The 26,833-nt window shown below is 40.9% G+C and overlaps 1 protein-coding gene across 1 annotated transcript; it reads left to right on the top strand.

Moving 5' to 3' along the window:
* The first annotated feature begins 275 nt into the window (after window positions 1–275).
* On the top strand, window positions 276–16,960 carry KRT23 (keratin 23). The gene is made up of 8 exons (XM_011289149.4): window positions 276–748; window positions 7,480–7,562; window positions 8,950–9,106; window positions 10,160–10,321; window positions 10,409–10,531; window positions 13,481–13,701; window positions 15,134–15,165; window positions 16,571–16,960. The coding sequence occupies exons 1-8, from the start codon at window positions 353–355 to the stop codon at window positions 16,663–16,665; spliced, it is 1,269 nt and encodes a 422-aa protein (XP_011287451.2). The 5' UTR covers window positions 276–352; the 3' UTR covers window positions 16,666–16,960.
* The last annotated feature ends 9,873 nt before the right edge of the window (window positions 16,961–26,833 follow it).

Genomic DNA, 26,833 nt, shown 5'->3' with positions numbered 1-26,833 from the left:
GATAAGTGGACAATAGAAAAATTCCACGGAAAGGCTAGAAAAACACCTGAGACTAGTACCCACCTAATGTTGTGGGCCACACCTCTGGGTTACCACTGGAAGGGAGAAGCAAACTGGTATATTGATGTGGCTCTAAACAACAACAATGTGTGTGAAGGCCCAGGGGCATTTCGGGATTGACCAAGAGGAAACACATGTTGCACAATGATACGATCTTGTTGGTACAGTTGTCAGAGAAGGGAACTCCCACAGCAAAGGGCATAAAACCATCCGGAGCAGTCTGGGGCGGCTCAGTTCTGCAGCTCCAGGGAGCAGAGCAGAGCCCAGCCCTGCACCAAACACAGATGGGACCATGATCTCCAGCCACAACTTTAGCCAGACCCTCTCAGGCTCCTTCCATGGCACAGGAGGCAGCTGGGGCCAGCTGGGGAGCTTCCCTCGGGCTCCCAGTGTCCATGGGGGTGCCGGGGGCGTCCGCGTCTCCCTTTCCTTCAGCTCGCCAAGCTGCCTGCCTCCTGGAGGGTCTTGGGGATCCAGAAGAGGCAATTCCCTCCCAGGCAGGAATGGGAAGGAGATGATGCAGAACCTCAATGACCGCCTGGCCTCCTACCTGGAGAAGGTACGTGCCCTGGAGGAGGCCAACGAGCAGCTCGAGAGTCGCATCCTGAAGTGGCACGAGCAGAGAGATCCTGGCAGTAAGCAAAATTACTCCCAGTATGAGGAAAACATCAGCCACCTGCAGGAGCAGGTAAGATCCTGGGTGACCCTGGAACTCGAGAAGGGCTGCGTTTCCAGAGAGCCGTGGGAGGAGAAATAGGTACAAAAGACAATTTCCAGGAATATGGCAAAACAGCTTAAAGTCATTGTGAACAAAGGTATTTGAGGATATTTTCTTACTATCTCTTTTGGACCCGGGAAACTCTGTTCTGTATATTTCATCTTCTATACACAAATTATGCAGAGAATCCAAAAAAATGCCAAAAGGCAACCAGCTACTGTCCAGTATCAGTTATGATCCAGCAATGTTATAGTAATGATAAGGGCTGGTATTCATCCTTCACGCTCAGTGCACAAGGCACAGGACAGCATTTACTTTCTCACTACATCAGTTCTGTTCCACCACAAAAGTCCTGGTGACAGAGTGATGACCCACAGAAAGAAAAGCTGAGTTACATTATTTTGGAGATCACACCTAAAAGCTGTCACTCCACTAGCCGGTACATTATTCTGACATCCCTGGATATTTCCTCTTGCGAGCTGCTAAAAGCTCTGAGTCCTTATTGCTTACAGTTCTGAAAAGGGCATATTGCTTGAAAAATAAGAATAATTAATTACCCAATTAATTTATTTTTATTATATTCATAATAAAAATATGTATATTGGAAAGGAAAAAAGAAAAATAAGAATAAAATGAGCATAATTTTTGGAATCTTACAGGAGGATGGGTAATGGAGACTTCTTTAAAAAAAAAATTCAATCAGACATTTAAAAAGCTAGGCTTGGGGCACCTGGGTGGCTCAGTCGGTTGGGCATCTGACTTCGGCTCAGGTCACGATCTCGCGGTCCGTGAGTTTGAGCCCCGCGTCGGGCTCTGTGATGACAGCTCAGGGCCTGGAGCCTGCTTTGGATTCTGTGTCTCCCTCTCTCTGACCCTCCCCCGTTCATGCTCTGTTGTCTCTGTCTCAAAAATAAATAAATGTTAAAAAAAAAATTTTTTTTTAAATAAAAAGCTAGGCTTATACCTTCTGGGATGTCTCATAACATTGGTTAGAAGTAGAGGGAATCCAGTTACCTCATAAGATTTTAAGTGTTTTTTTTTTTTTTTTTTTTTTTTTGAGAGAGAGACAGAGAGAGCGCAAGTGTGGGAGGGGCAGAGAGAGGGGGAGAGAGGGAGAATCCCAAGCAGGCTCCGCACTGCCAGCACAGAGCCCGACATAGGGCTCAAACCCACAAAACCGTGAGATCATGACCTGAACTGAAACCAACAGTCAGACGTTTAACCGATTGAGCCACCCAGGTATCCCATAAGATAATTTTTTAAAGCTATATAACTTCCCTCTTATGTAAAGCAGTCCCAGAAAATTCCCCAAAAGATCATAATTTTGCACATCCTAGAAAGGGCATCAAGGTTTCCAATATTATTCAGTGTTATTTTTCAACCTTTGGTCATCCTTACTTGAATGTAAGAAAGACCAATCAAGATAATATAAATCTGTCCTCATAATGAACCCTAATTATTGAATAATCAACCTAATAACTGACTGTGTAATTACCTTAACTATATAGTACATGGTTGTCTTTAGAAAAAAAACAAGGTGACTCAACAAACCTCATCATATATTTTTTTTAACTAATAAAAGCTGCTTTGGTTTTAGAATGGAGAATATAGAAGATTTTTGCAAATGGACAGTTGAGAACATAACTCCCAAAAGAAATGTGAGGTCAGACCTAGTCAAATAATTCACTGATAGTAGAGAGGAGGAGGGAACAGGAAAGAGGGAGGAAAACACGTATTGAACGCTTATGATTTGCCAGCCGCCGTGTTGGATATTTTAATACACATATCAGCACTATCTGAGAGCTCTCTGCACTGATGGAAACATTCGATAGTACCTGATTCAATTCTTACAATTACGCTGTAAAAAGACAGGCTCAGAGTAGTGAAGCAGACACGAAAAGCCACCAGCGAGAGGCAGAGGTCGAATTCTAACCCAGATCTGTTTCTAATGGCCTCACAGTTTCCATACAGCATGGTGCTCACCTTGCCTATGTAATACAAAAATGGTACTGCTTGTTAATAAAGATAATGCATTACAATGGCATTGTTAATCATACAACACATTTCATACACATTATCTCATTTTGTGAAGCAGGTATTTTCACCCTCAATTTATAGATGAGACTGAGACTGCATGGTTGCCCAAATTCTTTGGAACAGGATTGAGAAAAGGAGCAGGTGGCTTGCCCACTCTCCAGGTGGCCCAGGATCCTGGTTCTGACTTTGAAATTCTGGGTTACAAATTAAATTCAGGTTTGAATTCCACTCTTTTCTGGATTTCTTACTTCAGTTGTATTTTTTTCGTGTTTGAAGAAAACAACTCTTTGACGTTGAGGTTGTTCTATCTGTCCCAATCTCCCCTGATTGCAGGCGAGAAAAGACAGACCCAAAGATACAACAACCCACAACAACCAGGGGCTGACCCCTTCCCAGGCCTTGATGAAATGCTATCAATAAATATGGTACTCTTCCCATCCCCACCTCAGGGGTCTTAAATGTTACTCAAAAAGTCTTTCAGAGGTGCCTGGGTGGCTCAGTCGGTTAAGCATCTGACTTCAGCTCAGGTCATGATCTTACCACTCGTGAGTTCGATCCCTGTGTCGGGCTCTGTGCTGACAGCTCAGAGCCTGAAGCCTGCTTCAGGTTCTGTGCCTCTCTCCCTCTCTGCCCCTCCCCCACTTGTGCTCTGTCTCTCTCTCTCTCTCTCTCTCTCTCTCTCAAAAATAAACACTAAAAACAATTTTTTAAAAAAGTATTTTAAAAATGAACTCAAAAATTAATCCAACCCTCTTGAAACACCGAGTCAGATATAGCCATAAGGATATGTGTATTTTAGAAAGGCTCTCAATAGTACTCTATTTGGTACTGTGGTTTACAATCAAAAATTCTATTTTCCTCTTCCTGGGACGAGATTACACACCCTGGAGCAGCAATGCTGTATTAATACACCAACTAGATCCTTTTAAAAGAATGAACTCAGAGCCTTGGGGGAGGATCCAGGTGATTAACTACAACACACAATGCAAAACCTACGCTTCACATATTATTTCTCAATCCGTCCTCATCATCCATTCATCACCGTGAAGGATGTCTCAGAAAGAGTGGCTGTATCATAAAATTGCATCAAGTAAGCCTGAACTGGGGAAGTGTTTTTGATATTTAAATGTGCTCTATGGAAGGAAAAATAAGATAAAAACAGAGAGGGAGGCAAACCATAAGAGACTCTTAAATACAGAGAACAAACTGAGGGTTGCTGGAGGGCTGTTGGGTGAGGGGTGGGGGGGGGGTGGGCTCAATGGGGGATGGGCATTGAGGAGAGCACTTGCTGAGATGAGCACTGGGTTTCATATGTAAGCGAGGAATCACTGGGTTCAACTCCTGAAACCAATACTACACTGTATGTTAACTAACTTGAATTTAAATAAATACATTTAAACAAACAAACAAACAAATAAATAAACAAGCAAGCTCTAGATCAAGTGCACTTCAGAAGTCACCATTCATGTACTCTGAGAAGGATGCTGGCTGGGGGAATCAGACTCTTGATGTGGGGGTTGCAACAGATAAAGCATCAGTTTAACCCAGAAAAGGCAAATAAGCCCCCAGACAGCATTTTGGATTTTCTGATTCCATGGGGGGGAATAGTGTTTGGTTTCTCTGGATGTCTCTGATGATCCTGTCACCTCAGTAACCAGGGTCCCCAGGCCCTTGTGGATGGAGCTGCTTTTTCATTTCCTATGAGCTTAGATAGCATAGCACAAAGAGTAAAGAGCCTGGAAGGAAAAGCATTGATTGATATGAGAGTCCCTAAGCAGCACTTACAGAGGGGAGACCAGGAAATATCTACAGAATCCTTCTTTGGAGCAAAGGAAGTAGTCAGAGTACCACTTGGAATCCACTGGAAGAAAGAAGTTGGGCAAGGCAGGAGCCTGGCTATCTCCCACCACAAACAACAGAACTTTGGGGATGCATCTCAAAACATACAGAACCTGGCCTTTATCCAGCACAGACATTGGCTCTAGTTTCTTTCTTTCCTTTTTAACTATATTCCTTATGCTGTACCTTTCATCCCCATGACTTATTTATTTTACAACTGGAAGTCTGTATCTCTTAATCCCATTTGCCTACTTCACCCACTCCCCTCCGCCCCTCCTCTGGAAACCACCAGTTGGTTCCCTGCATTTACGAGTCCATTTCTGTTTGTTTTCTTTATTCTTTATTTCTTTATTTATTGTCTTTTAGATTCCCTATGTAAGTGAAATCATACGGTATTTGACTTCTTCCTTATTTCTATGGTATTTTTCTGTCTGACTTATTTCACCTAGCATATATCCTCTAGGTCCACCCATGTCATCACAGAGGATATCATTCTTTTTATTGTTCAGTAGCATTCCATTGTATATATCTAGCACATCTTCTGTATCCATTCATCTATTGATGGACACTTACGTTGGTTCTCGGCTATTATAAATAATGCTGCAATGAACACAGAGGTGCATACATCTTTTCAAATTAGTGTTTTTTTGTTTTATTTTTTTCAGGTAAATATCCAGAAGTGGAATTACTGGGTCATATGGCATTTCTATTTCTAATTTTTGAGGAACCTCCATACTGTTTTCCACTGTGTCTGTACTAATTTACATTCCCACTCACAGTGCACGAAGGTTCCCTTTTCCCCACATCCGCTCCAACACTTATTATATCTTGTCTTTTTGATGCTAGCCAATTCTGACTGGTGTGAGGTATTATCTTATTGTGGTTTTGATTTGCGTTTCCCTGATGATGAGTGATGTAGAGCATTTTTTCGTGTGTCTATTGGCCATCTGGATGTCTTCTCAAAAGCTCTTTCATAAAAAAAAAATTAAACACTTCAAATTTTTCTAAATTAATTTACTTTCAACTAATTTTTCAGTGTCTACAGTATGCCCAGAATATGCTAAGTATGTCATGACATTATTTTATTTAATCGCTTCCAATCTAATCCTCATAACTCTTTGATAAAGTGGCTACTATGATTATTATTGCCATTTTATGGATGAAGAAACTGATACTTGGCAAGCTCACTCAGCTAGCAGGTGATAGGGCGGGACCCCAGGCCCTGCTTTTTGAGTTCCAGACTCAGGAGTGTTATCACCACCTCTGAATCTTGCTATTGTGCATTCATGATGCCAAATTCCAAGCAACCAGTGGAGCTTTGAATAGGATCAGATTTTTAAAAGGTGTCTTTGTATTAAGGTATGACTTTATCCTAAGGAAATCTTTTCTAAATAAAGGAATTATCTGTTTAAATACGATGGGAATGTCACAGAATTTTCTGTCTCCAACTACATCACAGAAGTTTAGAGCTAGGACCTCTAAGGTCAACTGGTTCTAGTACAAACTCCTTATTTAACAGACAATGAAACTGAAACCCAAGGGACAGTGTGACTGGCCTGAGTTCATGCCAATGGTGAGTAATAGGAAGTTAAAAGAAAACCTCCAGTTCCTAGTTCAGCACAATACTTGGTACAAAAGTAGTATTATACTTTTGACATTGAGACATCGTCTCCCCAATTTTCCTAAAGATGGTGACATACATGTGCAATACTTCCCCAGTCACCACTGGGGAATGTGCAATACTTCCCCAGTCACCACTACCTAGAAGAATTTACAAATCATACACGTACACACAACTGCTCGGGTAGGAACTTTCAACAGCAGTTTTTATTTAATGTTAAAAAGTATATGAACATCTAGTGAAAGTCTTAACTAGAGGCCTTAACACAGCTGAAGTTTATTAAGCTGCTAAAAAGTTATTTCAGTCAATATTTTAATAGATACAATTGGGGCATTCTCATCATAGAAGAGCTTACAAACATGTACGCATACCTAAAAGTTATGGGCATGGCTATCACCACTTTGGACAAAAAATAATTGTGGCATGTGATGACTATTACAAAATTCATTTAAAATTAGTTTGACAAACATATGCCAGTGATAATTTTGGTACTTCGCTTAGTGATCTGAAACATGAATGCTACCACGAGGAAGAATTATGTTCATCTAAAATAACTAATGCACTTTAAGGGAGCCAACCTAATATTCACAATAAGGCAGGATTGGAACTTAAACCTCTTTTAACATCTTCAGATGTGGATGAGCTGAAACAAAACACTAAAGGTATGTTTGCAGCACTAGCAAGTTAGAAGGCACTTTGAAGTGACTCTTCTTCCCTTTCCAATGTCATTTTTCCAACAGCGGCCTCAATTTTAGCCTCTCAAACTCAGTGTAAAAAAAGACAGCGAAGGGGCTGCGGGCCATATTCTTACTTTAAAATCATTCCGATGCTTTGTACCTCATAAGTGTTCAGTATTTATTGATTTAATTATTTGTTGTTCCAATGCCAGAAAAAGAAATCATCTATGCTAACAAATCATATACCCAGAAAGTACAGGGTGGAAACACAACTCTCCCATGGGAGGTGTCTGATTTAAAAGCCTCTTTTTTTTTTTTTAATTTATTTTGAGAGAGAGAGAGAGAGACAGAGTGAGCAGGGGAGGGGCAGAGAGAGAGGGAGAGAGAGTCCCAAGCAGGCTCTGTGTGGGACTCGAACTCATGAACTGTGAAATCATGACCGGAGCCGAAATCAAGAGCCAGATGCTTAACCAACCGAGCCACCCAGGAGCCCCTGACTTAAGTGACTCTTGATGTATGTTTTCCAGATCATGGATGGCAAGCAGACCAACGCTCAGATCACTCTTCTCATTGACAATGCCAGGATGGCAGTGGATGACTTCGGCCTCAAGTAAGTTCCTTCTTCACTGTATTGTGGGGAATTGTCATTTGCTGTTTTTGTTTTGTTTTGTTTTGTTTTGTTTTGTTTTGTTTTGTTTTGGGGGTTCATCTTGTTTTTGTTTTCTAAAGGAATTAACTTATCTCACTATTAGCCACGTGTAATATCTTTAAAAGAGAATTAAAAAGGCATAATAACAAATACTTGAATGGACCCTACTTTTTTTTTTTTTTTTTTTAATTTTTTTTTCAACGTTTATTTATTTCTGGGACAGAGAGAGACAGAGCATGAACGGGGGAGGGGCAGAGAGAGAGGGAGACACAGAATCGGAAACAGGCTCCAGGCTCCGAGCCATCAGCCCAGAGCCTGACGTGGGGCTCGAACTCACGGACCGCGAGATCGTGACCTGGCTGAAGTCCGACGCTTAACCGACTGCGCCACCCAGGCGCCCCAGAATGGACCCTACTTTAAACAAACTAGATATAAAATACACTTTTGGGCATGGGGAAATTTGAATATGAACCAAGAATTAGATGATGTTAAAGAGCTATTATTAGCTCTGCAGGTGTGATAATGTTATGCTTATTTAGAAAACTTTTGTTTTCATTTTTTTTTCTTATTTTAATTCCAGTATAGTTAACATACAGCTTTACATTAGTTTTGGGTGTACAATATAGTGGTTCAATACTTCCATACATCACCCAGTGCTCATCACAACAGGTGTCTTCCTTAATCCCCATCACCTATTTCCCCCATTCCCCACCCCAATCCCCTCTGGTGACCATCAACGTGTTCTCCATAGTTAAGAGTCTGCTCATCACTTAGATAACATTTAGCTTCATTCTTAATGAAAATTCTTGTTTTAAAAAGATGTATTCCTGGGACACCTGTGGGCTCACTCAGTTAAGCATCTGACTTTGACTTAGGTCATGATCTCATGGTTCATGTGTTCAAGCCCCATGTTGGGCTCTGTGCTGACAGCTCAGAGCCTGGAGCCTGCTTCGGGTTCTGTGTCTACCTCTCTCTCTGTTCCTCCCCCACTCATGCTCTCTCTCTCTCTCAGAAATAAACATTAAAAAGTTTTTTTAAATGTATTCCTAAGTATTTAGAGGTGAAATGTCATAATGCCTATAGTTTAGGTTAAAATACAAAATAGAGTATAGACGAAGCAAATTGTTAAGAGTTACTAAATTTAATTGATGGGTATATGGCTGTTTATTATTTCATCTTCTCTAATTAAAAAACAAATAAACAAACAAACATTGAGTCACCATCACAGAAAAACCTGCATGAAACAGACATATGAGGGATAAGAGATTCACCTCTAAATGAAGGTGAATCCTTACAAGGCCGTGGCCTTCCAACGACAGGTGTATTCTTCTCTTCCTTCCAACCAAAGGTACGAAAATGAACACTCCTTCAAGAAAGATTTGGAAATTGAAGTTGAAGGTCTCCGAAAGACCTTGGATGATCTGACCATTGTCACAACAGATCTGGAACAGGAGGTTGAGGGGATGAGGAAAGAGCTCATTCTCATGAAGAAGCGCCATGAACAGGTAGGACTCCCTAGGAGCTCCTGGTAACCAGCACAGCTCTTAATCTGCACGTTCAGATGACTTAATAGCCACAGAAAAACCTACCATCTGAATGCTAGTCCTAGTATAGAAACATCTAATTTTTCCAGCTTCAAGGTTGTCTATGCAGTGTCAGATCCAATAGCCAAAATAAAATCACAATTGATGATAAATCAGCCAATAATTTTGCTAATATACAATGATTATCCAGACTTGTTTGTTAGTATGATACCGTAAGAATAAATGCGTGAGGTTGAACTTCCTTCATTGACCCAAAGTACAGCAAATTGGGGGACAGTAGAATGAAAAGAATCTGCCACTGACCAAGGTAAATAAAACTAGTGACAAAAACGAAGAATCTTAATTTCCAGAACTATGTAACTAACTTTGAAGAGGTTACATTCCGTCTAAAGCCCCTGAGACTCTGATGCAATATGAGGAAAGCAATCCCCGTTTTAGGCAAACAAAATTGCTTATGAACATCAAAGGGCCTCAATTATGAAGAGCTGGTGAGACAATGACTTAATTAAACTTTTCCTACGGTTTCTTGGTTTTCATGATATCCTATGGGTGTCAACCCTATGGTATCATAATACGTGGCCAAGACGTTGAAAGTCTTTATACCTTTTGGCTTTGGGTTGCTAAACTGCTTCCCCAAAGCAGTAGCCTACAAACTGAAATGTTCAACTGTTGAATTGTGCCATCATTTCACCCATGAATGTGTGCTGAAGAGTATTTTATGTGCTACAGAAGCAGAATTCTTTGCGAAACATTTTCAACCAGGGATTAAGCCAGTAATCACAGAGGCCATTTGATTACCTATCTAGTGTTATTTTTTTTTATGGAGTTATAATAGAAAAAAGAATATATGTTTTGTCATCAACAAATAATACCTGAGAAGCCAAACCAAACCAATAAAAGAATAACAACCACATAAGGTGAATTTTTAAAAGATCTGTTAACTGCTGCCAATCAACACACTTCTGGCCTTCTGATTCTCACAGCCGATTCATTTTTTTTTCTGTTATTAAACAGGAAATGATAGAACGTCATGTACCAAATGACTTCAAGGTCAATGTGAAGGTGGATGCAACTCCAGGAGATGATCTAATTAAGATCCTGGAGGATATGAGAGAGGAATATGAGTTTATAATAAAGAAGAAGCATCAAGAGTTGGACACTTGGTATAAAGAGCAGGTAAAGAAAAGGGGCTCAGACTTCCCAAAGGTTCCATCTCCATGTGGTCCCAATGCCAATGCCTCTGCCCTTTGCTTGGTCTCGCAGTCAGCAGCCATGGCGCAAGAAGTGGCCAGTCCAGCAGCTGTGCCAAGTAGCCAAAGTGACATCCATGAGCTGAAGCGCACTTTCCAGGCCCTGGAGATTGACCTGCAGGCGCAGTGCCACAGGGTGAGTCTGAGGAAAATCCTGGGTCAGGTCCCGCCTCTTCAACAGAACCTCTCGTGACCTCTCTCCTGGGCTCATCTCCCCAACTCCCTTGGGACATCTCTCACTTCCCATTTTCCATCCAAATTGCTCATGATGAGCATGATAATGAGAGCTATCATTTACCGCCGTGTCCACAATGTGCCACATGGTACGTCAGGGGGTTCATTATGTTAAGTGTCATCAAACCTCACATTAACCTTTCCAGGCAGGTCTTTGTGTTCTCATTTTAGAGATGAGAAAACAAAAGTTCCAAACAGTTAAGTAAATTGGCCAAGGTCACATAGATAGTAAGTGGCCAGTGGTGAAGCCACCTGGTATTTGGGGGCAGGTGCGGGGGTCTAGGAGGCCCTCATAATCTCTACCAGCCCTCTCCCCGCTCGGCAACCAGGCCGCCCCCTGAAACCCCAATAAAAAGAAATCCTGGTGCCAAAATGAATTGGTGGCAAATCCAGGCCTGGCTCACTCCGAAGTACCACTCTGTTCATTATGTATATGTCCTATCACCCAGTGAACTATAAATTCTTATATACAAATCATTTCTAGAATTTTCGTGGTTTTTAGTAAAATGCTTTGTGTCAAGTGTCACAAGCACTCAAGATTCATTAAATAAAATCTATCATTTGATTACCTTTGTAGCCTATCCAAATCTTCTGATCATTCATCAATATCATTTCCAAGGGCTACTCTGCCCTTGGTCTTGAGGAGAAATCACTGGTTTATTCTGTTGCAGAAATTACTGTTATGTTTTAGGAATAAGTGACGGTAAAGAGCCATTTAAAATGTACACTGTCAAGGTGATAATAATGAGCAAAGAAATAATTACAGTGTTTTATAGTTTTCAAAACATTTAGACTTGCAGTATTTCGCAACAACCCTGTGAGGTCAGCAAAACATTTATATCCATTTTCATTCATTCTACCATCTGCTACTGTTCTGAGTGCTGAGGATTCTACAATAAGGGAGTTGACACTCTTGTGGGGATGACAGTCAATAAAGGCACAGATCATCAAAATATGTAGTATGTGAGATGGCAAAAAGTGCTGCCGATAAATAAAGCATGGCAGGGCGAGGTCAGGCATTCTGGAGTGCAGGACTGCCATTTTAAACAAGGTGCTCAGGAAAGGTTTCACTGTTAAGGCGACAGTTGAAGTGGTAAGAAGGCGCATCGTGTGGCAATAGAGAGGGGGTTCCAGGGGGAGAGAACAGTAACTGCGAAAGCCATGATGTACAGGTGCGTGGGTCGGGTTGGAGGATCAGTAGGGAAGCCAATGTGGCTGTAGTAAATGAACAAAGGGAAGAAAAAAGGAGAAGAGAGGAGGGAAGGGAAGGGGAGGCCATCGGGGTAACAGTGGAGTCAGACTGCGCAGCCTTCACCCTCGGAGGGAGGTCAAGAGGAATTTAGAACAGCAGATATGGACAATTCTTCAAGGAGCTTTGCTATAGGCGAAGGGGAGCAGAGAAATCGGATGACAGCTGAAGGCAGATAAGGAGTCAAGAGAACAATTTTAAGATGGGAGAAATTACTCTATTTGACAGATGGGAAGAAGCCGGTAGAGAGGAAAATACAGGTGATGCAAGACAGCGGGCAACGGCTGAAATGACTGGAGAACAGACAGCTCGTGCCAGGTACCAGGAGGGGAGTGAGAACCTGGTACCAGGGGGGCACTGAGAACCTGGAAGCAGATTCACGTATGTGGGCGGAAATAATGGTGGGAGCCTGTGGGAATCCTCTCCTGACGGCTTTCGTTTCCGTAACAACATAGGAAGTGAGGCCCTGGGCTGAGAGAAAGGAGAGGGAAGGCAGCAGCCCTTTGGGAGAACAGGAGAGGGAGGGGAGCAGAGCAGGCGGCATGAAGGGCCCCCCTGAAAGTTAGCAGCTGTGATAAAGTGACAGCATCCAGCAGAGTCAGGGATTTCTCCTGAAGATTAAAGTTCTGCGCTCCAGAAAAGCAGGTGGTAAATCCAAACAGAGCAGGGATTTAAGTCAGTTCTCTGTACCCTAGAGCAGCAACTTCAATGTGCAGCTTTTAAAATTTCCTCAAAAATGACAACCTGTTACCATTGTCATCATCAATAAGCATCGCTTGGGACTATGGTTGCCAGACTGACCAAAATTAAAATACAGGACATCCCATTAAATTTGAATTTAGGGGGCACCTGGGTGGCTCAGTAGGTTGGTTGAGTGTCCAGCTTTAGCTCAGGTCATGATCTCGCGGTTCATGAGTTCAAGCTCCTCATGCGGTTCACTGCTGTCAGCCTGTCAGCACAGAGCCCTCTTCGGATCCTCTGTCCCCCTCTCTCTGCCCCTCCCTGATTTGCACTCTCCCAAAAATAAAAAACAAAAAATTTGAATTTTGGATACGCAGCACAGTTTTGTTTTTTTTTAGTGTAAGTATATCCCATGCAATATTGAGGCAATTTTTAGGATATACATGTACTAAAAAATTACTTGTCGCTCGTCTGAAATTCAAATATAACGAGGTGCACCCTATTTTATCTGGCACCCCTACTTGAAACCCTTCTCTGAAGACACAAAGAGACAGGGGTCCCAGCTGCTATTTCCCCAGGAGGTTTAGATTAGGCCAGAGATAAAATGGGCATATGCTCACAATCGCAAAAGAGCAGCACATACAGTAAACGCTACAGGAATGCGGCAAAGTTGCCAAGAGCTCCCTGACACAAAGAAATGCCCATAAAATGGGCTTCAGAAGTCCTGACTCTAGTCCACTCCTCTAGTCCACTCCAAGCCCCAACCCTGGGAGTCAGCCAGCTGCCCACCTTTGCACCCCCGGCAGCCACCAAGACACCTAGCAGAGTGGTCGGTGTGTTCTAACTACTCAACCAGCACACGTTGTTCAATCTATCAAGCCATCGGTCAGTTAGTACAAGAAACCTCGTTTCCTCTTTCAGAAATCTGCTTTAGAGAACATGCTGTCAGAGACCCAGTCCCGGTACTCCTGCCAGCTCCGGGACATGCAATACGTCATCTCCCACTATGAGGATGAACTGACACAGCTACGCCATGAGCTGGAGCGGCAGAACAATGAATACAAGGTCCTCCTGGGCATCAAGACCCACCTGGAGAAGGAAATCGCCACCTACCAGCAGCTCCTGGAGGGAGAGAGCGAGGGGTAAGGCAAAGGCCGGCTGGGGAGGAGGACGAAAAGAGCACTGAGTTTCTGTGTGTGCATTCATATACCTCATACCTGTTATGCCTGTTAGCGAGCATCACTCCAGAGAAAGAAAGGTTTGTGATGAATTTCTTCTGGATATTTAACATCAGGTTGTATTTAAGTAGCATATGTCAATCAATCAGCTATTACTCCCAAGACACTAAGATTTAAGGTCCATCGTTAAAATTAATATATTAAGATCTCTAGAAAGAAACAACTAAGGGGGCAACTGGGTGGCTCAGTAAGCTAAGCATCTGACTCATGATTTTGGCTCAGATCACGATCTCATGGTTCATGAGATCGAGCCCCTCATGGGGCTCTGTGCTGACTGCAGAGTCTGCTTGGGATTCTTTCTTCCTCTCTCTCTGTCCCTCCCTCTCTCTGTCTCTCTCGCTCTTACTCTCTCTCAAAATAAATAAACTTAGAAAGAAAAAAAAGAAACAACTAGGAAGGCTTGACTATAGTGTTTCCCACTGGAAATGTATACAATTTTGGTTCTGGAAAAAAAAAAAAGGAAGGTTGGTGGAATATTTTAACCTGACAGCAGGAAAAGATTCATAAGAGATTGAGAAGTCTAGATTCTTCAATCCAGTATTTCCAACCAATTTAGGAAATGACAATAATTGTTCAGAAAAAAAAGGGCACATACATTCTATGACCCAAGAGAAAGGATGAGAAATTTTTTTAATGTTTATTTATTAATTTTGAGAGAGAGAGAGAGAGAGAGCACGAATAGGGGAGGGACAGAGAGAGAGAGAGGGAGAGAGAGAATCCCAAGCAGATTCTCCAATGTCAGCACAGAGTCCAACACAGGGCTTGAACACATGAACTGTGAGATCATGACCTGAGCCGAAATCAAGAGTTGGACACTTAACTAACTGAGCCACCCAGGAGTCCCAGAAAATTTTTTAAATACATAAATAGGGGGGGCCCAGCTGGCTCTGTCGGTAAAGCATGTGGCTCTTGATCTCGGGGTCATAAGTTCGAGCCCCACTCTGGGTATAGAGATTGCTTAAGTAAACTCCAAAAAATAAAATAAATAAAAATACATAGACCAAATCTTGAACAGTCTGAAAAACAGTTCTAAGCTTCAAACCCAGACCCTGGAAAGGATCTCAGTTGAGGCAAATCCTGCAGCCAACTGAAATGATGGAGGTGGTTTGACAGACTTGTCTTGACCCTAGGGTCCATGTGAGGCCATACTCACTTTCTTCTGGATCCAGGAAGGTTTGCCCATGAACTCATGGCCTTGAGACTACAGAGCTTGGACAATTATCCTCATTAAAGAGCTATGAATTTATAGGCAGGCAAAGGAAGTTAGTTCACCCTGAGGAGTTTTTATGATTGTTGCTAACGCTAAAATGAGCCATAACTCTTATCATTTTTATAGGACGATGGAAGAATCAAAGTCAAGTGTGAAAGGTAAAAAAAAGTCTTTTCATCATTTGAATTTTCTTTTTAAAAATTAATCAGCATGTTTATTAATTCTCTAGTAGTCATAATCTTTACCGTACTCCCAAATATCTTGTGTTCAATTTTTATTTTACTCCCAAATGTCCAGGAATTTTTGAATGAACTTAAAGTAGATAACAGGAAAACAGGGATCTGTCAGTATTGTCTTCAATAATATATACGCAAGGTCTCTGCCAGCAATAAAGTAGATAGCAATGATCATTCACATTATTACATCTCTGTTAAGTTATGGGGTCTGTTTACTAAACTCCTAGGAAATTAAGAGAAAATGATTTCACATAATTTCCCAAACTATATTCTGTTGAACACTAGTGTTCCGTGAAACTTGTTGCATATTATGAAAGATGTGTTCCATGGACAGAAATGGTTGGGAATACCATATGCCACTATCCTCTTAATGAACAGCCATGCATTTCAGTAAGTTAAACATGGAACAGATACTGCTGTGGGGAAGAAAATAGGAAAGGGAACGAAACAACAAAAGTTTTACTTGGCTTAACTCAGTGTTGCCAAATATCTTTGACCTGGGAACACTATTTTCTCAGATTGCCTGTAACATCTCACAGAAAAGTTCTAAGAAGCCCCCATCTGGGACGAGCAGCACTTTTCTGATCAGTTTGTGGTAAACGTGTTCTAAGGTCTTAGAGATTCAGAGAGTCAGGGTTCTGGGCACCATCATGGGCAGCTTGTGTAACTGCTACCTCTTTGCAAGATATTGACAGATGGTCCTTCAGCCTCTCCTTACCATGTCCAGGGACAGGGAACTCATTACTTGATGGAGTGGCACAATCTATTGTTGGAGAGGTTTGATTTTTAACAAAGGTCTCCCCACGTCTCTATTAATTTCAAGTCTTCCCTTTGGTCTAGCATCAGTTTCCTGCCGTGTCAAGAAAGCCCATGTTCAAATAAATCATAACTTTGAAAACAGTGGGCATGATAAACAGCCCTGGCTTCTCATCCATCCCTCATGCTTTCTAGATCTTTAAATGAGGTGCTCAGAATGGCATTTAATGTGCTGTTCGCTCATAGAATCTGTGGTACAAGTGGAACAAAAGCAGGAAGACCTCCTCCAGGATGTGTAGTCAGGGACTAGATTCTGTATCAGTCATGCCTAGGATGAAGGTCTTGGCCCCTAGAAGATGACACTATTCACACACCCTTGTTTCCTGGAGGGTGAGATGAAAAACCTTCCTTGGTGAGATCTCTTCCCCCTAGCAGAACCTGCCATATTGCTCAGAGATTATGTTGGAAGGGATGGAGAAGTTTCAGGTACTAAGAGCAGGGAAATAAAAATAAGTATTTCAGATGGTGGCAGGAGCATGATAGTGACCTCTTCATTGCCTTTTCCCTTCAGCATCTGCAGCTCCAAAGATCAAGGCCATCACACAGGAGAGCATCAACGGAAGAATAATTCTTTCTCAAGTGAATGAGATCCAAAAGTATGCATAAAGCCAAATAAAGTTTCTGCCTATTGTAACAGCTACTTTTCCCCAATAGAAATCTTTGCCCAGACATGATGGGTGAGTCCTAAGAGGTATCCTTGGAGTTTTCAATCTCAGAAACTTTTTCCCTGCTCTGGAACAATGTCACCAGACATTCCATAACAACCTTAATATACTGCTGCACTTTCTGAATCACAGTATGAGTTCATGAGCATAAAGCTCTACTTTACTACTACAGTCTTCAGATTGCCATCACTGTGTATCTGTTTTGTAGCCAATAAAACTTTACACCTGGTGCATCATGTCTTTGTTTATGTCACATCATATTTATGTCATTGTTATATCAATGTCTCAACCTAACAAGGGATTCTCTGGGCATTGTCCATGAAAGAAAGGGAGCTTAATGCTTTGAACATGTCTGCAGCAGCCAAACACTGGGCAGAATTGTTACTTTGCAGATATGCAACCAAGGGAAAGATGTGGCTCATGAGGCTCTCCACACCTCTGCCAGCAGAAGGGGGAAAACAGAGAAAGGGAGGCCTAAGAAAGCCTCGCTGAGAATGTAAGATGACCAAACGGTATTCTGTCTCACATACAGGCATACCTACATAACCTTAAGGACCTAAAAGTAAGTTAAAGCTAGAAAAGGGAAGTCAGGGGCACCTGGGTGGCTCAGTCCATTAAGCATCTGCCTTCCACTCAGGTCACGATCTCATCGGTTCATGCGTTCAACCCCTGGTAGAGCTCTCTGCTGTCCACACAGAGCCCCCTTCAGATCCTCTGTCCCCTTCTCTCTCTGCTCCTCCCCCACTGTTTCTCTCTCTCTCAAAAATAAATAAATAAAAACTTTAAAAAATATATTTAATTTTTTTTAATGTTTATTTATTTTTGAGACAGAGAGAGGCACTGCATGAACAGGGAGGGTCAGAGAAAGAGGGAGACACAGAATCTGAAACGGGCTCCAGGCTCTGAGCTGTCAACACAGAGCCTGACGTGGGGCTCGAACTCACGGACCGTGAGATCATGACCTGAGCCGAAGTCGGACGCTTAACTGACTGAGCCACCCAGGCGCCCCTAAAAAATATATTTAAAAAAAAGAAAAGGGAATTCAGAAAAAAAAAAAATCCTCATTGCAAACAGCCACTAAGACCCTAAAAGGGGAAATGACTTGTCTAAGACCTGAAATGCAAATGTTAGGGTCCAGGTTATTATGTTGAGGTGGAGTATGGGCTGATGCACAAAGACTATGCCCCTCTGTCCTCTCAAAAAGATGCTTTTTTTTCTCAAATTGTAGCAGTGTGAGCTATTGTTCCAAGGCAGAAATCCATATATCTGCTAAGGGGTTACCAGAATGCTGTCCATGGAATTAACAATTCCAGGATATTCACAATTTAAGGGATCACAAGCGCAGGCTAGTCAAACTCTCCCCTTTAACAGACAAATAAACTGAGACCCAGGACAATAAAGGCATTTACTCAAACACTCACTGGATTGTTGCTGGTCTAAATCTAGCTCTCTCGACTGTTAACCAAAGTTAACTAACGCTTGTTAAACTAAAAGTGGTATGAAGTAGTTCCACTGTCATCTACCACATCAGCAATGCCCCGTATGTTTTTTTCTGTGTTTTAATACTTTCTCGGAAAGGATTGCTTTTGATGTTTCCTGAACGAGGCATCTGTTAAAACTGAACTGGTCTTCCCTTTAAACAATAATTGGTGTTTCTTATTCTTAATGTCCAAATAACGGAAAACCAACCCCTTAACAATCTGAAATTAGACAAAAGGAACCTGGGATGATCACATTATTACAAAAATGTTTATTGGTTTACCTGAAATACACTAATTCTCTGAAGTAAAATTATAACTTTATCTTTACTATGTGATTACATCAAAGAATCTCAAAAATAACCGGTACACTAATACTGTCAATGAGTTTTCTTTGCACAGTATTTGTCTGTGGAGACATTCGATGTTTGGGGGACAAGAACGGACTCATATTAGACTTTATTATTTCTCTTTTTCGATTTAATTTTACCATGAAATAGGGTACTACTCATATGTTAATAGGGTACTAGACTGTCAAGACAGACCTAAAAATGATTTTTTTTCCATTTTAGCACCAAAACACTCTGCAATTTTAGACATTATCTCTTTCTCAAAGTATGCATTAAATATATATATATACATATATATATATATATAAAGTATGCATTAAATATATATTTTTTCTCAAGGTGAAGTTTGAGTACTGTTAGCAAAATCTTTTGAAGAATATTCAAAAAATATGACAAGCTGAAGGGAAAGTTACAACACTAGGCTCAGAAAATAATCACTAATCTTCCATTTACTCTCCTAATTTATATATGATTTGGTAACAGGAAATCATAACATATGAATAATTTTTCATTCAAGAGGTTAAAATATCCTTAAAGTCTTATTAATTTTTACTGTATCAATTAAGGTGACAAATTTATCCCAGTTTGCCCAGGAAACCCCTCAACTGGGGGTGGTTGGGTACCCTATTCATAAAGAAATCATTGCTCTTGCCTTAGTCCATTCAAGTAGCTATAAGTATACACAGACTGGATGGCTTACAAACAACAGAAATTTATTTCTCACAGTTCTGATGACTTGGAAGTTCAAAATCAAGGTACCAGCAGGGTTGTGTCCTGGTGAAGACCCTCTTCCTGGTTCATAGCTTGTGTCCTCAAATGGTAGAAGAGGCCAGGGAGTTCTGTAGGGTATCTTTTGTAAGAAGCTTAAAGCCATTCATGAGAGTTCCACCCTCATGACCTAGGCAACTCCCAAATGCCTCACCTCCTAAAACCCTCATCTGTGGGGGTTAGGACTTGAACATTTGAATTTTTTTTAGGCCACACCATCTCTATTTCACTAACTAGAGACAAACAGAGAAATTAAACCATTTGCCTGAATAAAGAGACAATTGCATGCTAGATAACATAGAATAACTTCTTTCCCACATTTAAATCAGCCCCAAAATATTTCAAAGTACCATTACAAATTGATTAGTGCCTGCATGTTTAGGTGAGTAACTAACCACAGAAGTTTTCATTTGGATTTGGTTTTGGCCAACGCACACCCAATGCACATAAAGGAGTTGATAATAAGTTATATTGTTTTTGTTACAGGAACACTTTGAGTAAATAGCAACTATTCCATTACCCAAGACCCAACTAAACAAACAGTTGACTAACCCAGAGAGATACAAAATATTACTTTGGAATTTAATATTTATGGCAACATATTTCCCAAGAGTGCCATAACATGGTTGAGTGGATAGATCCATTTAATATGTGTCCATCCAATCAAATACATGCCTTTACTATGTGTTTTTCAGTTAATGCTTTCATACACCCACCCTGTTAATAATGTGTGAAACTGAGAACTAAACTTCATAAAAATTCATTATTGAGGAATGTAGCAATTGTATGTTGGGGGAGAGGTCATAAGCCTGAGCAGGGGGCAAGGACTTGAATTACTGTAGGAAAACACGGTAAGAGAAAGAGATCCAAGAAAGTTTCTTGAGGGCAAAGGTTCTGAAACTTGGCTGCATTTCAGGATCTCCCAGGGAGATTTAAAAATGCTAATGCCAAGGCCACATCATGGATCAATTAAAACATGGTTTTTAAAGGTTGGGACCCAGGCACCCATATATTTGAAAGATCCCCATGTAATTACAACATTCAGCCAAGTTTGAGAACCTGCTGCTTTGGGAGCTTCAGGTGAGTACTTCTGTATTTGTTTGTATGTTCCCCATATGCTAATTGTGTCATACTCTCCTAAGAATTAATGACAACTACTAGAAAACTAAGAGCCTCTTCCATGTCATTCCCAAATGTTTGTGAATAGTTTCATTTTACCAGATTGGAGAGAAGTCCTTCCAGGAAACACACACACACACACACACACACACACACACACACACACACACACACAAACTCTGGAAACTTACTTCCACCTAATCTTAGTAAAATCCCTTTCAGTTGCTTAATCAAATATTTTACCAAAGTGTTAGGCTCCTGTAATGAGCTTCTATGATGAAAATTGGCTGTGTTATTTTAGCCTCTTTCTTCCCTTTACCTCTTACCTTTTTTCATAGCAAAGCAAAATAATAACACATGCAGATAAGAGATTTGTGGGGAAAATATCTCTAAGCCAAGTAATGAAAAAACTTAATTTCAGGATCACCTAAGTAAATCTTTCCTTAAGGAAACATCAGATTGTTTTAGTATTTCCCAAAAGCACATTTTACATTACTCTAATAGTGAATCAGGCATCACACAGAGTTTAAATAAAAAAATAGCAGCCTTAGAAGAAAGCAGCAATCAATTGATTGAACCTTCTTGTTAAAGAGCTGAGGAAGCCAAAGTCTAGAAAAATTAACCTAGCCCTCCTGGGACTCAGATCTCATTGCTACCTATATGTAGCATCCCTGACATATGGAAATTTCAGAATTGAAAAAAAGCATCACACAATTTTTTAAACACATAGCAAATTAAAAATCAGAATTCTAGAGGAGCCTGGGTGGCTCTGTCGGTTAAGCGTCCAACTTCAGCTCTAGTCATGATCTCACGATTTGTGGGTTTGAGCCCCACACTGGTCTCTGTGCTGACAGCTCAGAGCTGGAGGCTGCTTCAGAGTCTGTGTCTCCCTCTCTCTCTATTCCTCCCCCACTCACACTCTGTCTCTGTCTCTCTCTCTCTCAAAAAATAAGTAAAAAATTTTTAATTAAAATAATAATAATAATGATATTAATTCTAAATGTGTGAATATTAAAAAGCCAAAATAATTAAGGTATGAGCTTTTAAGATGGGACCAATTTGTAAAAATGCCAATAATCACAAGAAAAAAGTAAGCCTGAGATAGGAACTAAAGGTTGGATGTTTTTATTTTCTTTACAAATGGTCTTAACTAAATTATTTAATGCAGACTTTATGTAGCATGAAGATTTTTTTTAATGTTTACCTTGTATCAAATAATTTGGCATACCATTTCTTTGGGATAAAAATAACATAATTCCAAAAATACATCTTATGGACATTAAGCAATAGTGATTTAGTCATTCACAGTAGAAAATGGATACTAAATAATAGTATTATTTTCTGAGTAGCTAGTAGATACCGATGGCCCCAATGAACCCACATCACCAGGACTCAGGCCTTTCCATAGTCTTTCCCACATCTACTTTGAACTTGACAATGTGACTTGATCTGGCCAATGAAACATCAGCAAGCATGACACAAGCAGGCATTTAATGAATGCTTATGCATTGGAGCTTATGTCTTCTTAGAATGTTCCCTATAGGAAGCCAGCTACCATATAAGAAGCTCATTTACCCTGAGACTACCACGCTGTGGGGAAGTCTAAGCTAGCCTCACAGAGAGACCACATGAAGAAAAACTGAGGAACCCAGACAAGAGCCATAACTAAGGTTCTAGATGTATGACTCTGCTCCAGCCATTCCAGCTAGTTCCTGGCCATTCCAGCTAGTTCCCGGCCATTCCAGATAGTTCCTGCCCATTCAAGCCAACTAGCCTGAGGCCCCAGACATTATGGAGCAGAGATAAGCCATCCCCAATATTCTGAATCTGAAATTCTGACCTATAAAATTATGAACAAATAAAATGGTTGTTGTTTTAAACCAGTAAGTTCCAGTAAGTTCTGGAGTACTTTTTCATGTGACAATGGACAATGAAACAGAGTATTTAAAATAAGAGTCTATTATCTGCAGGGCACTTGGGTGGCTCAGTTGGTTAAGTATCTTACTCTCCTTGATTTCAGCTCAGGTCATGACCTCACAGTTCGTGAGACTGAGCCACGCATTGGGCTCTGTGCTGACAGTGTGGAGCCTGCTTGGGATTCTCTCTCCCTTTCTCTCTCTGTCCCTCCCCCCCATCTTCCACACACACACATGCACATGTTCTTTCTCTCAAAAAAAAATTTTTTTTTTGAAAAAGAGTCTGTTATTTGCTCAGTGACAATAGCTGATATAAGTTTAGCCCATTAGCCTCCCACCAAACCTTTCAACCAGGATTTTAGCCATTTTAACACTGAAATGGATCTCTATGGCAGTCCTGGTCCAGTAACCATAGATGAAGCACCAAAGCATCCAAGAGAAAAGCCAAGGTCCTCACTCTTCTAAGGCAGCAGAAAATAAAGCCATTGCCCATGTATGTAGGTTCATAGCTCTCTGCCTCTTCACAAATCAGGACCAAGCAGTGTAACTCCAACTCAAAAAGGAGGGACGTCCCCTGCTTTTCATGAGAGCATGCTGGGATACCCAGGTAAATTCCCCTCCTTCTTATCTTTAAGTTTTGATTCCTTTTGACTCTGTCTTTAAGTTCCTCATTCCAGGGACATTAACAACTTCTCTATAAATATGCTCACAGTAAGTATCACACAGATCAAGAGTTTCACTGAAAGGTGATCTGTGTTCCATGTAGGTGAGCAATATTCTCCTTCATCTAGAAATTATAAGGCCTTTTACAGACTAAGATGGGCATGATTATTAGGTAGCTCTTAGTTCTAACGTTTAAGTTTTTAAATCATTAAGACCCTTAAATAACTGTCCATTCATTCTAGGCATGTTTCTTCACAATGCTATGCTCATTTCAATATATAATTCTATATTATTTGGGGTGTTTATATATACCCTCTAAAGTGTTTTGTTGGCTTTTTGTGTATCATAACAATGTTGGTTTCTCTAACTTACTACATGACTGAGCTCATTCCCATGTGGGTGACTCATTCCCCATCTCATTTATTCTATTACAACATCTATATGTCACCTGCTTTCTGAAGAGGATTAGAGAGTTTCTAAAATATATTTGCAGTGAGGTCATGCAAAAAGGAAAGATGACAGTATCTCTGACATACTCCATGATCTGACCTAAACAGACTTAGGAGTTTTACTGAAGAACTGTGTGTGTGTGTGTGTGTGTGTGTGTGTGTGTGTGTGTGTGTATTTACAGGGACTATCCTATGCACCAAAACTTCTCTTTGAAATTTAAAATAGGAACCATCTAATAAAATTATGAGTCACCGAATAAAAATGATATGTCAGTTTATACCAATTTTTAAGTCTGCATACACAACGTAAACTCACGCATGTGACATACATACACACATATACTAGAGGAAATTTTAACAGTAACAACTATTCTTGACTGACCTTTGCATTCACAATTTCATTTGTCACAACCTTGCAAGGCATTATTATCCTCATTTTGGACTGATGAAATTGGGGCTCAAATGGATTAACTGAACTGTGGTCATAGAGCTAAAAATGGTGGAACCAGAATTTGTACCCAGTGTACTTACTCTTTTTATTGTACCACACAAAGTCAAAACATGGTCACCAAAGAGTTTTAAAAAAAAGTAAACACAGGCAACACATTTTGATGAACTCTTGCTGATGGTTTTTATCTGAGATGAGAGTCCAGGGATGAGAAATCTGAAAATGTACATTGTACTAGAATAATACAAAGGAGTCAGAAACACACACTCAGGTCTAGGGAGGGACAGACTTTTATGACTAAAAGCTACCTTCCCACTACCCAGACCTCAAAGCGTTCAACCCTCTGCGCACAGAGGTCAACACCAGGGGAGAGCTTAGCAAGTTCCAAAACTAGAGGACCTCAGCCCTTAGTCTGTCCAGTTAGATCTTACATTCACTCCTAGTTTCTATCAAAGTTATCTCTCCCATACACTAAGAGAACAAGAAAGAGGACAAAGATAGTAATGATGGATGAACCATATGTTCCAGAATCATCAACTGGAAAAATTTTATCTACAGTGTTATCACAAAAACATCTTTGTTTGTTTGTTTGTTTGTTTCCCACATTCTAGGAAGCAGTAGTTTGGGGTCAACCTCTAATCCTAAGACTTATATGTATATCGGTGCTTTTCAAATCTTAATGTCTATATATATACTTATATGTATGTATTACATGTTATATAAAAAATATAATAAATGTAAAATACATAAACCTGGCAATCTTGTTAAAATTGCAGATTCTGGGCTTCTAGTACATCTAGGTTGGGGGTCCAAGATTCTGCATGTCTAACAAGCTCCCAGATGATGCTGAGGCTGCTGATCCATGGACCACACTTTGAGTAGAAAGATGAGTTCAACCCATCAGCCATTTTGATAAATCCCCTAGACTGAATGTCTTATCCACAAGCCAGTCTCAATAGATTTAATATAGACTGAACTGGATGAAAGATACAATAGGAAAGGTGGTATCATTAGAATCTGGTTAGCATTGTCTTGCTCAAAGCAAGTGAAGCTGGCAAGAGTACTCACTGATTAAGTAAAGCCTTGAAAGAAAGTGTTTTTTGGTTCTGGTCAAGAGTGGAAAATGGAATGAAGTCAGGAAACGAAGGAGATCAATCACTTTGTCCCCAGTTATTCCTGGCCTCATTGCATTAGCGCATGACATGAAAAGTTCACCACTAACCAGACTCACTGGAGAGGATGAAAATGCCTGTCAGAGGTTGTCTATCGTGCTACTAACACAGCACTAAAAAGTATGCTACTATTTACGAATGAGTATTCACTTACAAAATTCTTCCTCAATTTTCCTCAAGGACCATTTCTTTACTGAGTGGACCAAATAACGGCTGAAGTTCTCAGAAAAACAGTAATAACTCTGTGAAATTATGTCTCATTCCACACCAGCTTGAACTGGTTACTTTCATCTTGGGTATGGATTTTTTTTTTTAACATTTATTTATTTTTGAGACAGAGACAGAGCATGAACGGGGGAGGGGCAGAGAGAGAGGGAGACACAGAATCGGAAGCAGGCTCCAGGCTCTGAGCCATCAGCCCAGAGCCCGATGCGGGGCTCGAACTCACGGACCACGAGATCATGACCTGAGCCGAAGTCAGACGCTCAACCGACTGAGCCACCCAGGCGCCCCTTGGGTATTGATTTTTATCACTCTTTGTTTTCAAGAAATTCACATGAGTTGGACTTAAGAACCAATCGGGAAGTATTTATGAAGCTTCCGACACATGTCTACACCGAAGCCAGCCACTGTTAGGAAGACAAAACAAGGAAGTTCATGAAGTCAGAGCTTCTGAGAAGGAAATGAAAATACACAAAACCGTCCCTTTGCCCAACTGTACTTCCTGTCGCCCATAATCATAGTAGGCAGCCATAATAATTACACCTTTGCTGGTGTTATGATAAGGAAATTGATTTGAGCTGAGAGACAAAAAGAAAGCACATCTCTCCAGTAAAGCTCTTTCCACCCTCTTGAAATTTTCTCCCACACTCAACAAAAACTTCATAAAGTCATCCATGACCCTTCTGCTCGTCTCCACCAAGTCAACTCCTATGACTGGTCTCACACCCTTCTCAAGTATCGAGGCATTGCCACACGGCCTTCTCCTAGTGAGGCCCAGCTTGTTTTTCCAGAGGGCAGCAGTCATTACCTGAATGGCAGGTTTGCAATGCAAGCTGCCTTAATGTAGGGCTTTGTAGCCATCACGTCTGGGTTGTCATTAGTGTCCTCTGAAAACAACAATCAGCTGGCAGACCAAAAAAGGGCATTCAAGAAAACTCATTAATTCAAGTGTTTGGGGAAGCTACAGAAAATCTAAATTTATTTATCTTTTAGTTATTCAAAGAAAGTTCTAACATACACACAAGGATAATAGTCACCTAAAAGTTTATGAACTATACTTGCTACAATGCTGAATTGGGACAGGCTACACATCTGTGGGCTGGCAGCTCTGGGAAGGAGGTAGCACCTTTGATCATTCCTGCACGGGATGATGTAATCATTCATCAGGGGGCTGAGCCGTGTTGTAGGGACATGAGTAATTCCATTTCTCACTGTCCCTTCCTCTTCCCTCTACAATGTTAGGTGGTTGGAAAGTTCTAGAAGAAGTCTGTTTACAGGAGTCTTCCTCCTCTGCCCCCACCTTTAGCATGGATGCACCTAAGGCTAAAAAGACAAGAGAGGAGATGACAGGACTCCTCTCTTCTGCCCCAGCCACACTGTTCCTGGGCCAGCCAGAGGTCAGAGTGACCAGGACTGAGTTCTGTGTCAGACCACAAGAGGGCTGCCTTCGAATAGCAGATGTCCAGAGTCTGCTCCCTGTTCCCTCACAGGAAGCAGAACGTAGAAATAAGCCCCCAGTGACAA

The sequence above is a fragment of the Felis catus genome, chromosome E1 (genome assembly GCF_018350175.1).
Source record: "Felis catus isolate Fca126 chromosome E1, F.catus_Fca126_mat1.0, whole genome shotgun sequence".
NCBI classification, from domain to species: domain Eukaryota; kingdom Metazoa; phylum Chordata; class Mammalia; order Carnivora; family Felidae; genus Felis; species Felis catus.
This window is presented reverse-complemented; position numbering and strand designations above follow the sequence as displayed.

Coding starts and splice junctions, on each gene's coding strand:
- KRT23 (XM_011289149.4), top strand. CDS start 353: ATGATCTCCAGCCACAACTTTAGCCAGACCCTCTCAGGCTCCTTCCAT. Junction 13,702..15,133: donor CTGGAGGGAGAGAGCGAGGG/GTAAGGCAAAGG, acceptor TCATTTTTATAG/GACGATGGAAGAATCAAAGT. Junction 15,166..16,570: donor ATCAAAGTCAAGTGTGAAAG/GTAAAAAAAAGT, acceptor TTTTCCCTTCAG/CATCTGCAGCTCCAAAGATC.